The sequence below is a fragment of the Hippoglossus hippoglossus genome, chromosome 3 (assembly GCF_009819705.1).
Source record: "Hippoglossus hippoglossus isolate fHipHip1 chromosome 3, fHipHip1.pri, whole genome shotgun sequence".
Lineage (NCBI taxonomy): Eukaryota > Metazoa > Chordata > Actinopteri > Pleuronectiformes > Pleuronectidae > Hippoglossus > Hippoglossus hippoglossus.
In genome coordinates this window covers 29,929,223-29,941,372 of record NC_047153.1, presented here as the reverse complement: position 1 = coordinate 29,941,372, position 12,150 = coordinate 29,929,223, and the positions used below count along the sequence as shown (strand labels likewise).

Here is a 12,150-nt window from a genome sequence, read left to right as displayed (position 1 = left end):
CAGGACGTAAGTCAGGGACTCTTTCTCTGTGATTGTAGTCCTTCTCACTCTCAGACAAAAGCTGGTTATGTGCCTGGTGAGGCTGGCGTGCATGTGACTTGGGCCATTCTGTGCAGTCTGACTATGTCCTTGTTCTGGTAAATGCCTATAGTTAGTGCCTTTTGGTGCGTTACAACAGGGTTTTTGCAGCCCTGGGCATGGGGAGCATGGGGGATGACAGGGGGTTTGCATGGGGTGTTGTAACCGGAGCAGCTGGTGGCATAGCTATACTGTGCAGCTTTGATGGCTGGGCATGTGTTTGGTGATTACACAACTGGAAGAGTGGGTCCTTGCTTGGTAGGTTGACCTTGGTAGGTAAGTAGTTGATCGCCAGTTTTCTTTTCTGCTCTGACTGGTATCAGATCTTCTGGATCTTCTCTCCACCTACGACAGGGTTTTCCTTCTTCAACCTCTCTACAGCATCAGCTTTGTAGTCAAAGGTGCAGTTGTGTCTGTCTGAGTATCTGTGTGTGCTGCAGAATATATTTCCACATCTGCAGTCAAAGCCTGTAACACAAAGTGTTAACATTAAGAAACACAAGAGGTAATGCTCCATTAAGAAGTTATTAAAAGTTAGAAAGCTGTAGACACAGAGTTAAACCATGTCGAGCAGTTTTATCAAAAGCCAAAAAGCAAATACTGTATAAAGTAGGGGTGGGCAACTTCCGGCGAACGGGACGAATACAGCCCATGAGACAAATAAATTATTATTAAAGACAGAAGACTATATTTAGCTTCAGGGTGGTCCCTTCTGACTATATGGCTGTCAGGTCACGATCGGGGTCAACAAAACACACATGATGTGAATCATGGCTTCCATTAGGAAACAATATGGAATGTGGCACTTTCCAAATGAAATTGATTACTAAATATGATTTTTTGTTTATCATCATCTTCATCACTCACTCAGAAACAGTTCCAGCCAGAGCATTAAAGACGTTAGTGTGACAGAAACTGCTTTTAGACATGTACTGTATCCAGAGATCCTCAAGACTTTCTTCAGAGGGACTGTATGTGTGAATGCAAATGTCCGAGTGAGTCTCCAGACTTTCTGCAGACTTCATTGGCAACATCTACATGGATTTTTAAATCACCTACTACAATGACTTTATCTCTGCTAAGAACTTGCTCGGATAAAAATTCTGAGAATTCAGATAAAAACTCTGGAGGCAGGTGGACGATATATGATATCTAGATGAACTGACTTTTCTGATTTCAAGCTTGGATGAACAAGGCTGAGGATGAGGCTTTCAAATAAGCTACAAGTACCTTTAGATTCACGGTTGATTGATAAGTGCAATTTAGACATTGCTGCAACCCCTCCTCCTCTACCTGTGCTTCAGACCCTCGGTCTGAGCATCAAGTTCACGCATTTAAAAAGGAACATAGTGCCTCAAACTTCTCATCTAACTTTTCCATAGGTCTTCTTGACCATAACCCTTACGAGTTATTCAAACCAAATATTTTACTCAATGGCTTCAATAATACCTGTCAAACCACACTGGATTTCATAGCCACTATTAAAACAAGAATGAAATCACCTTTTTACACCTCTCCATGGGTTGATGACAGGTTACGAGAACTCAAAAGGCAGTGCAGAAAAACCGAACGGAAGTGGAAAAAGACCAAACTGCATGTCCACTACTTATATATGAAAGACCTCTTAACTTCCTATAATAACAAAAGTAAAATTGCAAGAGCTAACTATTTCTCCAAATTAATCACCAGTAATCACCATAATCCCAGATTCCTTTTTAAAACCATCAATAGACTTTTAAACCCTGCTCCTTCTGCCCTTCTAGCCACTTCAGATACTGAGTGTGTTTCTTTAAGCAAAAAATACATGACATTAGAACCAGTATCCTGCCCGTCCCTTTCTACTTAGCAACTTTCAGCAACTTTCACCTCCTGATTTCATCGACACTGTGTTGCACATGTATCCAAAATTCTGAAAAGGTGTTAATGACCCAACTGCTAGGTGTGTGAAAATAATAACATTTTTGCTGTCACGATTCCGCAAACGACACAATACAGAAACCTATGGCCGATGCTGGTGATTGCACCATATTACTGCTCCTTGAACTCAGTTCCGCATTTGACATCATTGATCATAACATTCTGATCAATAGACTAACGCAATGCATCGACATATCTAGAACTGCCCTTAGTTGGTTCAAGCCATATCTCTCAGTAGGGTGGAGCCGAATACTCGGATGAAACAACATCGTTATCTATGATCATATATTATCAGCGTCCACTGTCCGAGTGAGAGTAAACCCAGCTGCGCGATCCTCTCCTCTAGCCGAGTGAGAGCCAGGCGGCATGCACGGGCTCCACAGGCCGAGCCGTGGTGCGAAGGCCCGGCTAGGCGCTCCTCTCCACAAGCCGGGTGAGTGAGTGAGAGCCAGGCGGCAAAATACCAACTTCGGGTTTAGGTCCCACCCACTTCCTGGATACGGATAAGTCCGGATACGGCTAATTTAGTTGGTTGAACAGATAATGGTGTACTCGCTCATCCCTACTCGCCAGCTCACTACCTTTAAATCACTGCTCAAAACTTAGTTTTACAGGAAAGCATTTCTAACATGCGACTTATTTACATTACAATAATCAGTTTTATAGAGTTCAAGTGTGATGTTCCTGATCTCCTGTTCTCCTTTTACAATCTACTGCTTCAATCAGTGTATTATTATTTTGCTGTCCTGCATCCCTCTTATAATTATCAAGTTATAACAATATCATCATTTTGTGAATCAATAACAATCACCTGTGTTTAAAAGTTAAACTTTGATACCTAAACAATTACCAATGTAAAAGATATTATATACTAAAGAGAGCATGCAGTGGGGATGTAGCATCTATGTGAGTTTATTCTGTGTGGCCTGTGTCATACCTGTCAGACCAACTTTCTTGCGGCAGGTTAAGCAGCGGTTCTTCTTGGCTTTGGGCTTCTTCTCTGCCTCCACACTTGTGCCAACTGATACTTCAGACTCGGATGCTGAAGGAGAAACACAGAGGTCACATTAGACTCACACTGCAAAAAGGTCATTTACACAACGTTATGAGAGGTTAGTTTGCTGGGTTCTGGGTTGCTCCCTCAGCCTGACCTGACTCACCTCCGCTCAAAACTACTTCTTCATGAGGATCCTCAAGCTTGGGCTTCTTGTGTATATGGGAGCACATTTGTGAGACTCTCCCTGAACTACCTGTGCAACTGGGATAAAACCAAAGTTTAAAATTCATACATCCACATACTGTGACTCTGCTCTCCAGAGGATGCATGAGAGTGTTAAGTCTGCAGAGCAGCCTACCACATATGGAGCGCTAAGGTTGCAAATAAGGCTCACTACGCACAATGCTTTTCCTGTCATTATACACTAAGCTCCAGCAATTCCATCAGCCTTCATGAGGGGAGTAATGATCTTTGCATTAATGCATTAGGAGAACAAGTCATTAGGACTATTACTACATTGTTGCAATTGTTCTTAGTCTCCTTAATGACTTTTTATAAGAGAAGATACATTTATTGTGGCTCTGAGAGCTCAAGACACTGCAACATTAGAAAACATGCAAATAGACAAAGCACAAGCAAATTAAGAAAACATCCTCCTCATGAGCAGCAAATACACAGCACGAGAAACCCACTGCAAGCATATTTATATTTTCAAACACACAACTTGACACTTATGTCATCTTTGGTGCTTGAAGTGTGTTTACGTAACAATGTGCTTTGTGTAATTGTAGTGCATGTGTTGTTGAGATGTTTTCTTAATTTGCATGTGTTATGTTGACCTGCATGTGTTTTCCTATGCTGCAGTGCATTGAGCGCTCAGAGCTGCAAAATAATCTCTTACACAGTATTAGCAGGAGAAAATTGGTCCCTATGGCTATTTATAAGCAGCTTGATTTGATATGTTCAGTTCAGCTGAGTTTAGTTGATTTTTAATCATGCCTGGACCACAACTTATCTGCAGCAGATATAACCAGCAAACAAAGAGCGCAAAGGGACAAAGGTATATTTGCATGGTGGCATTTAAATACAACCATGTAAACTGCACGGATTTGAGTTTGAGGTAACTGCGGGTAACGGGTCGGTTCCGATACTGAGTTTTATGGGTGCGGTTTTGGAAAACTGGACCCGTGCAGGACTCTGGCTCCCATCTCAAGATGATTATGTGACCAAAAGAGTTAAACATAAAAACAATAATGATATTATCTTGATATCTATAAATAGTGTCAATAATAAGTACATTTTGTTTTTAACTTTGTTTATGATGCATTTTCTCACTTTTGTTTTGCAAATGAATGACGCTCAAAATTCTATAAGCTATAATGGTTGTGTAGATAAACGATCTTTGTGATCTGAAATGATCAGAGTGATGGTAGTGATGATGACCTTTTTAACATACATCAAAGGAATCTGTGACCCCTGACACTGTGACATTAAAGCAAACTGACGATAAGGAATTTGCTTAATGAATCATTTGAAGTGTTCTTTTATATAAAGCCTGGGTGGAGTTAAATAGTAAGTCACAAACAAGTGATATTCTTTCAGCTTAACATAATAGTAATCACCTGAATAACTAAACCTAACAGTGCAGTAAATCGAGGAAAAGACCGTAATGGCACACAAGATGAATGACCAACAGCTGATACATTTTCCGCTGTACCTTGCAGAACTGAAGGCAAAAGAGATGAAGAGAAGAGCAGACAAGAACTGCAGAAGATGAAATAAATGTTCAGTGTGTACGATGACAACATGCGCCAAGTTTGTGCAAGAGAATACAACTGAGGGTGAATGAGTGCTGATGAGTGTGTTGGCGGAGCAACGTTGATCACCTCATTCTGTTCTCAATTCTCCAGTCCGCCGTGTTCGTTTGATTAGAGGGAAGTCACACACATACAATGTAGTTATCAGACAAAAATGTTGTATTATAAATCATGATACTTACAGAGTCTCTGGGCTCAGTTCCTCTGTTCACCAACCCCGAGGATGGATCATGAGGAAATCAGCCCCGGACAACATCGTCCGCTGATTTTTATACACATACAATCTGGGTGGAACCTATATCGCCTGTCCCACAGCCTTGGGCTGTGACCTTGGGCTGTGAGTTATGTTTTCATCGGTATTCCCCTGCTCAGTCACATGTTCCTCAGTACTTTTCTACTTATGAGGCATGAATATCTAACAAGTGCTTAAAAAAAAGAGTTGTGTGATTATTTAAATAGCACAGGTTACAGAGGACACAGAAAAATACAAACCGATATGCAAGAATCTGACACTATCTTAACTATCAGGAGCCCAGTGAGGAACTGGCAACAATAAAATATGAGAAAAAGGTGGCAGATGACACTATAATTCTAGAGGCAAGTCAGTGTAAATCAGAACTCAGAGAGAATCTGCTCAATCAAAATGTAGAGCTCCTTGAATTGCTGGTACAGGAGAATAGTTTCAGTGCTGACCTCAATGTCCAGCTCTGCAAAACAAAGAAGACTCTGCTGAGATTACAGACGGACTGGAGAAAAGAGAGATACAATGAGGTCAAAGCAAATATGACGGCTTTTTTGACAGCTTGAACATACTCGAAAACTCGCCAAACGGGCGCCTCAGGCCTGGTCATTATTTACGTATTCTGAAGTAATTGGAAATGGTTGTGGCAAAATGGCTCAACATTTTGGTGGAAATTGGTCAATAAACCAGGTTCTGAGACAAGTTGTCTTTGTAAGTTTATCCGAAAAGCTTTCCGCAGAAAGTATCACACAGGCAAGGTGGATGTTGCGAGTGTGATGAAAAAATGTCTGTGCACATATTTAAGTGTCTCTGTGTGGGTTACGCCCTGACCAAAAACACGCGGGGGTGTGTGTGTGAATGTATTGTTCTGTGTCTTGAACATGTATCTGTAAAGGAGTGACTTATAAGCTGCATCCTAAATGTGTTGGAGAGGAAATAGTATTATGTATGGTAAGGGTGCTTGTCAGCAAAGGTCACTATAGAGTTCAAGTAACCTCAGGATCACATGTTTAGACAATGGGCTCACATGCTAGACAGTGGGTGTAAATGCTGTATGCATAAAGTTTATGTCGAGCTGTACCCTAGATTGAAATGTCTGCTGTAAGCATAAACTAAAAGGTTATTAAGTAAAGTAAGTAGTTAATAAGTAAATTTACATAAACGCAGCAATTCTGTCTGGTTTAACCAATTTTCACGAAATTCTGTACACACGTGTATCATGACTGGAAGGGGAAAAAAGTCCCGCCACCAATTTGATTAACGCAACAGTAGGTCGGCCATTTGGGATTTAGTTACCATTTTGGCCTCACGATTCGATTAGATGCGATTCAGCAGTCAATGATTCGATTCACAACGATGAATCTCTCAATGTATCACATCCACCATTTTCTTTATTACTGCACATGGCTGCTTTTTCATCATTTCATAAAATCAGACAAAAATGAACTGTGATTTATTTAGAAAGTGCTTTAAAAAGTATTATAGACTGTTATTAAATTTTGCTGTAATTTACTAAATAAGGTTTTCAATAAATAAATCTGACTACAACAGTAAGTCCATGACAGTGGTCAGTGCTCTCCACACTGATTTGACATTCATTCAGTTTAGACTTATGTGCTGCTTAAAAGGACAAACTCCAATTATAGCCTCTACTGTATCAAGGTGGCCCCACCTGGCCCCCCTTAGCAGCGCCACTGCACTGAGGCGCAAGTCAACAAGTGACTCTGCTCCTCTGATGTTTTCTAATCACTCACTTTACAAAAATCAGCTGAATTCATATTTATGTTCCTGGATAAACAGGGCGTCGTTTCTTCTGCAACAATGAAGTTAAAACATTGAGTCATAATCTGCGTGAAGAACTTCTGTCTGCAGGAATGTGTGTGTGCATGTGTGTGCGCGCGCGTCTCTTTTACCCTTCACACAAACTGATAATCACATGTATTTGGTTATTAATCGATGATGTTGGATAATGACTCCGGATCATTCTGCTCACTTTACCACTGAAGTCCTGACTTTGTGCGTCACGTTACGTTACATGTGTCTCATAAACTCTAGAGCAGGGCTATTCAACTTCAGTAGCAAGTGGGCCAAATAAGAAAATCACGGGGGGTGTGAGGGCCGCACAGAATATTGATCAATTAATGGCTAAAAATGAAAAACAGTAATGTATATTTCCACAGGTAAACAGTCACACACGCATCTCTTTTCTTTCACTTATCTCTAATCAGTTACAGACTCATTCCATTCCAAAACACAGGAAAGCTATCAAGCTTTGATACAGAAGTGCAAAAGTTACATAAAAAACATAAACAAAAAATGAGACCGTGTTTTTGCTGACATGTCCATATCCACAAATGTAGAAAACAATTTGAAAATAGTATAATAATATTCAGATATGAGATTAACAATAAATGAGCCTGCTCAGGAAACTATCAAAAACAATTCCAAGCAGAAATTAGGTAGTTACAGCAGGTCCATATCCCAAAATGCATAATGTAAACTGAACATCTTGAAACAGTATCCATCACAATAATAGTAAATAAGCCTTCAACAACATTTCCAAGCAGAAATAAGGTGCTTTGCAGGTTCATATCCATAAACACAAACAGCCAGATGAATCTGGTAAAACAGCATCCACCAGATTAACAAAAAATGGGCCGACTCATGATATTATCATAAACAAGCCAAAAATAAGGTGCGTATAGCAGGTTCATGTCCATATTTGTTAAAGGTAAAAACTAAAACTCCAGACAAACCAAAAGGGGGCCTGCTGAACCATAAAACAGATTTGTAGTCTGTGCATTTTCAGTTTGATAGCATCACATGCCTCAGTCAGGGTATTTTACTACTACACAACTACCTTACTTATCAGACCTCTGTTGTTTTGAGCCTGTTTGACTCAGTGAGAGAAATTACATTGCCTTGATTTGGCAATTTCAACATAGTTTGGCTCATAAGTAGTAAGGGCAACCCTGAGACACTTGTGTAGCTTTTCATTGGTCATGGAGCAACGTGCCCTTGTTTTAATTGCATTCATGTGAGAAAAGCTAGACTCACACGTGTAGGTGGATCCAAACATTGTTAGTATTAGCGGCGCCACTTTCCTGATTGTGGGGTACTGGTATTGGCTAACATGGTTACACCAAACGTTTACTGCACCCTCAGACAGCAAGTGCTGCTTTAAAGCAAATGAGGACTGGACATCAACCATTTCCATCTGAAGGATGCTCTCATCAATGCAAGACATTACCTCTTTTGCTTTTACACAGAAGTCTGCCTCAGGTTTAATGGAGAATGGGTCACGAGCAAACTGCAGTACCTCAATAGGAATACTGAAGCCTTGGAATCTCTCAGTGAAGTTATCAGTCAGTTTTCTCATAATGTTTGTCATGACTGGCGTTATGTGTGCCCCAGGTGCTGCACTCATGAATGCACGGAGTTGTGAGAAGTGCAGCAACCTTTTTGCCATTAGGTCTGACGTGAAAATCGTTAACTTTGTTTTGAGGGCGCACAGCCTCTCAACCAAATCAGCGATAGACTTTTCCCGCCCCTGAACTTCCAGATTCAAAGTCTTCAAGTGTCCAAAAATATCACACAGAAAGTGGACTTCTGCCATAAACTGTTCATCCAACATGCGCTCCAAGAAGTGTGCTGCCCGTTTGTGTTTACACGTGCGAAGGAAAGACAAAATCTCCTGGCGGAGTTCACAGAAATGGTCCAAAACCTTTCCTTTGCTGAGCCACCTGACATCACTATGAACCAGCAAGTCAGTGTGCTCTGCAGATGCGTCAGCAAGCAACATACGGAAGAGGCGATGTTGAAGGCTGGAGGTTGAGCGGATGAAATTCACAATGTTCATAACAGTGTCCATGGTGTTTTTCAGATCGCCGCTGAGCTTTGCGCACAGTACAGCCTGATGAATGATGCAGTGTAAAAACTGCATATGCGGGGCTATGGCTGCCAACCTGGCCACCAGCCCTTTCACTCTACCGGTCATAGCCGGAGCTCCATCCGTAACCAACAAGCAGACTTTTTGTAAATCCAGTTCATGCTCATTAAAAAACGTGACAATCTTTTGAAAAATCACTTCACCTGTAGTGTGTCCCTCCAGCGGAATGAGCCCCAGTAGTTCCTCCCGAAAGCGCACTCAATCATAAAACCTCACATATATGCACAGCTGGGCCATGTTGGTACAGTCAGCCGATTCATCCACAGCGATAGACATAAACTCTGCTTTTCGAAGGTTCTCCAAAAGCTTCCCTGCGACATCCGTTGCCAGTAGCTGCACTCTGCGGAGAGTTGATGTGTCCGAGAGAGGCACTTTTTTAATGGATGAAGTGACGCTTTCCTTCACTTTTTCGTCAACAATCATTTCATCAATAACTGCAAGCATGCAGTCTTTAACAGTCTCCGACTCGGTAAAGGGCCTCTTCTGTCTGGTTAGTGTCCAGGCTACGCGTAGAGATGCTATCATGGCTCTCTCTTGTTCTGTGCAAAAGCGACTAAGGGCACACTGACCTTGTTGAAAAGATGCTAACAGTCCGTTTACTTTCCTCCTCTGTTATCCGAGCCCTCGGGAAAACTGTTCGAAAATGAGCCATGATTCGACTTGTAGTACCACTTCACATTGTATTATTTCATCACAGCAATGGATTCGCTGCACAATAAACACATTGGTTTATTGCTCATTACGGCTGGCAAAGTAAATAAATAATTTTCAGTCCATTCACTTTGGAATTGGCGGTTTTCACAGTCAACTTTACGACTCTTTGGGTTTGAGAGAGACATTTCGCAGCTTATTGGTAGCGTCAGCTAGCGCAGGTGTTTCAGTGGGCAGCCAGACCAGAGCGCAAGTGAGGAGTGGGTTGCGGCAACCAACACAGGTGCGTAACATAAAGACGTAACCATACAGGTTTGGTTGAGGCAACAGTGAAACTCAATGGCTCTGGGTTAGATGTCTCAAAGTATATAAGAGGCATGTCCGTTAGTTTTATTTTTTCTTACCAAGCTATACTGATTTGCAGGCAGTCTTGCGGGCCATAGTTAAATTCAAATGGGCCGTATCCGGCCCTGGGCCGCTAGTTGAATAGGCCTGCTCTAGAGTGAATCAAACAAACAAACTATTACGGTCAAAGCCATCAAGTTCAGACCACACGGTGAAAATTGTATGTAAATCGAATTAAAGTTGTAAAACAATGCTTACTCCCTGTTGCCAGTAGGAGATGCTATCACTACATACAGACTAATATATTTGTTCAGGTTGAGGCTCTGATGAAGCCTGAGTAATTTGGGGCCGAATTGCTCATGCTTCATCAGAGCATCCTTCCCGCGGTGCACAAAACGCACAACACAAGTAGCCGTTTCGCCCGTCCCCGTCTGCCCTCCTCGTGACTGCATCAGGTCCCAAATTCGCAAGTGCTCGGGCCCGCACAGTGCTGCTCGCATCCCTAGACTGTTGTTGTTTTACTTGCCTCAGTACATAATATTGATAATGTTTAGTGTTTTAAAAAGCAAATCAAATCAAATATGTTTCACCGAATGACAGAAATTCACAAAATACAAAATAAGATCAGCATTTCCTGCTTCAGTTTCACGCATGGCAGTCGTTGAACTTTAAATATGATTTTAACAGCAGCCTGAACAGCAGTGTTCACTGCTCTGTGTGGTGCACAGATTCCAACGTGCACTCAACCACCGGTGATGTCATAAAGAAAACAATTGTACATCACAGCGACAAGGTGAGGATTCAAAGGGCTGGAGATCAGCAGAGCAAGATTTTTAGGGAGGGATACATGGGTTACTCTCCAAGCAGAAGAGCCCCAGGTTTCATACACTGCTTTAAAATATTTCTAAATGGGCAAGAATGAGGGATTTAATATTTAAATAAGTGTTAAAACAATGATAAGAATGTCAATACAAAGCTTCAGTTTATCAAGTTGTCTTGATTCTTTTCAGGTTTCAGTTTCAAAGAATTGCACTTTGGTATGTGGCTGAGGGGTAGAGCGGTTGTCCTCCAACCAGAAGGTCAGCAGTTTAATCCCCAGTCTTCCCCATCTGCATGCCGAAGTGTCCTTGGGCAAGATGCTGGACCCCGAATTGCCCCTCATAGAACAATAAGTGCTGCTAATAGATGCACTGTATAAATGTGTGTATGAATGGGTGAATGGCAAACTAATGTAAAGCACTTTGAGTGGTCATCAAGACTAGAAAGGCGCTATATAAATACAAACCATTTATCATTTACATTTGAGTGTTGTCAAAACAGACATTTGAGTGCACCTTATAGCATTGGCATTCTGTGGAAAATAATCACACAGACATGCAACAGGAGAACATTTGCTGTGTTAAATACCATAATATACAGACATATTTTATATTTTTGTTGTTTTACTCCAACCTGTTGGGCTGACACGTCTGTTGCTGCTGTCTCTGGAGGAAGGCTTTGTAGCACACCGAGCACATGCCGTTACTCCTGGGGCTGCTGTAGAAACCACAGTTTTGAGAATGACACAAATATAAATTTTCACAAAGTCTGCTGCCTCAGTTTTTATGATGGCAATTTGCATATACTCCAGAATGTTATGAAGAGTGATCAGATGAATTGCAATTAATTGCAAAGTCACTCTTTGCCATGAAAATGAACTTAATCCCCCAAAAAACATTTCCACTGCATTTCAGCCCTGCCACAAAAGGACCAGCTGACATCATGTCAGTGATTCTCTTGTTAACACAGGTGAGAGTGTTGACGAGGACAAGGCTGGAGATCACTCTGTCATGCTGATTGAGTCAGAATAGCAGACTGGAAGCTTTAAAAGGAGGGTGGTGCTTGAAATAGTTGGTCTTCCTCTGTTAACCATGGTTACCTGCAAGGAAACACGTGCAGTCATTATTGCTTTGCACAAAAAGGGCTTCACAAAAATTGATAGAGCAGTCGTCCTCCAACCTGAAGGTCGGCAGTTCGATCCCCAGTCTTCCCCACCTGCATGCCGAAGTGTCCTTGGGCAAGATTGGGCACAAATTGCCCCTCATAGAACAACAAAGTGCTGCTTATAGATGCACTGTATGAATGTGTGTGAATGGGTGAATGTAAAACTGTACTG

General features: G+C 41.6%; 2 protein-coding genes across 2 annotated transcripts; both read right to left on the bottom strand.

Moving 5' to 3' along the window:
- Positions 1-326: 326 nt before the first annotated feature.
- zfand6 (zinc finger, AN1-type domain 6) lies at positions 327-11,937 on the bottom strand. The gene is made up of 7 exons (XM_034581462.1): positions 11,914-11,937; positions 11,754-11,827; positions 11,448-11,585; positions 4,710-4,718; positions 3,156-3,253; positions 2,933-3,037; positions 327-546 (listed from the first exon to the last, which is right to left on the bottom strand). The coding sequence occupies exons 1-7, from the start codon at positions 11,935-11,937 to the stop codon at positions 398-400; spliced, it is 597 nt and encodes a 198-aa protein (XP_034437353.1). The 3' UTR covers positions 327-397.
- On the bottom strand, positions 7,472-9,192 carry LOC117759517 (protein FAM200A-like). The gene is made up of 2 exons (XM_034581693.1): positions 9,008-9,192; positions 7,472-8,915 (listed from the first exon to the last, which is right to left on the bottom strand). The coding sequence occupies exon 2, from the start codon at positions 8,907-8,909 to the stop codon at positions 7,950-7,952; it is 960 nt and encodes a 319-aa protein (XP_034437584.1). The 5' UTR covers positions 8,910-8,915; positions 9,008-9,192; the 3' UTR covers positions 7,472-7,949.
- Positions 11,938-12,150: the final 213 nt, after the last annotated feature.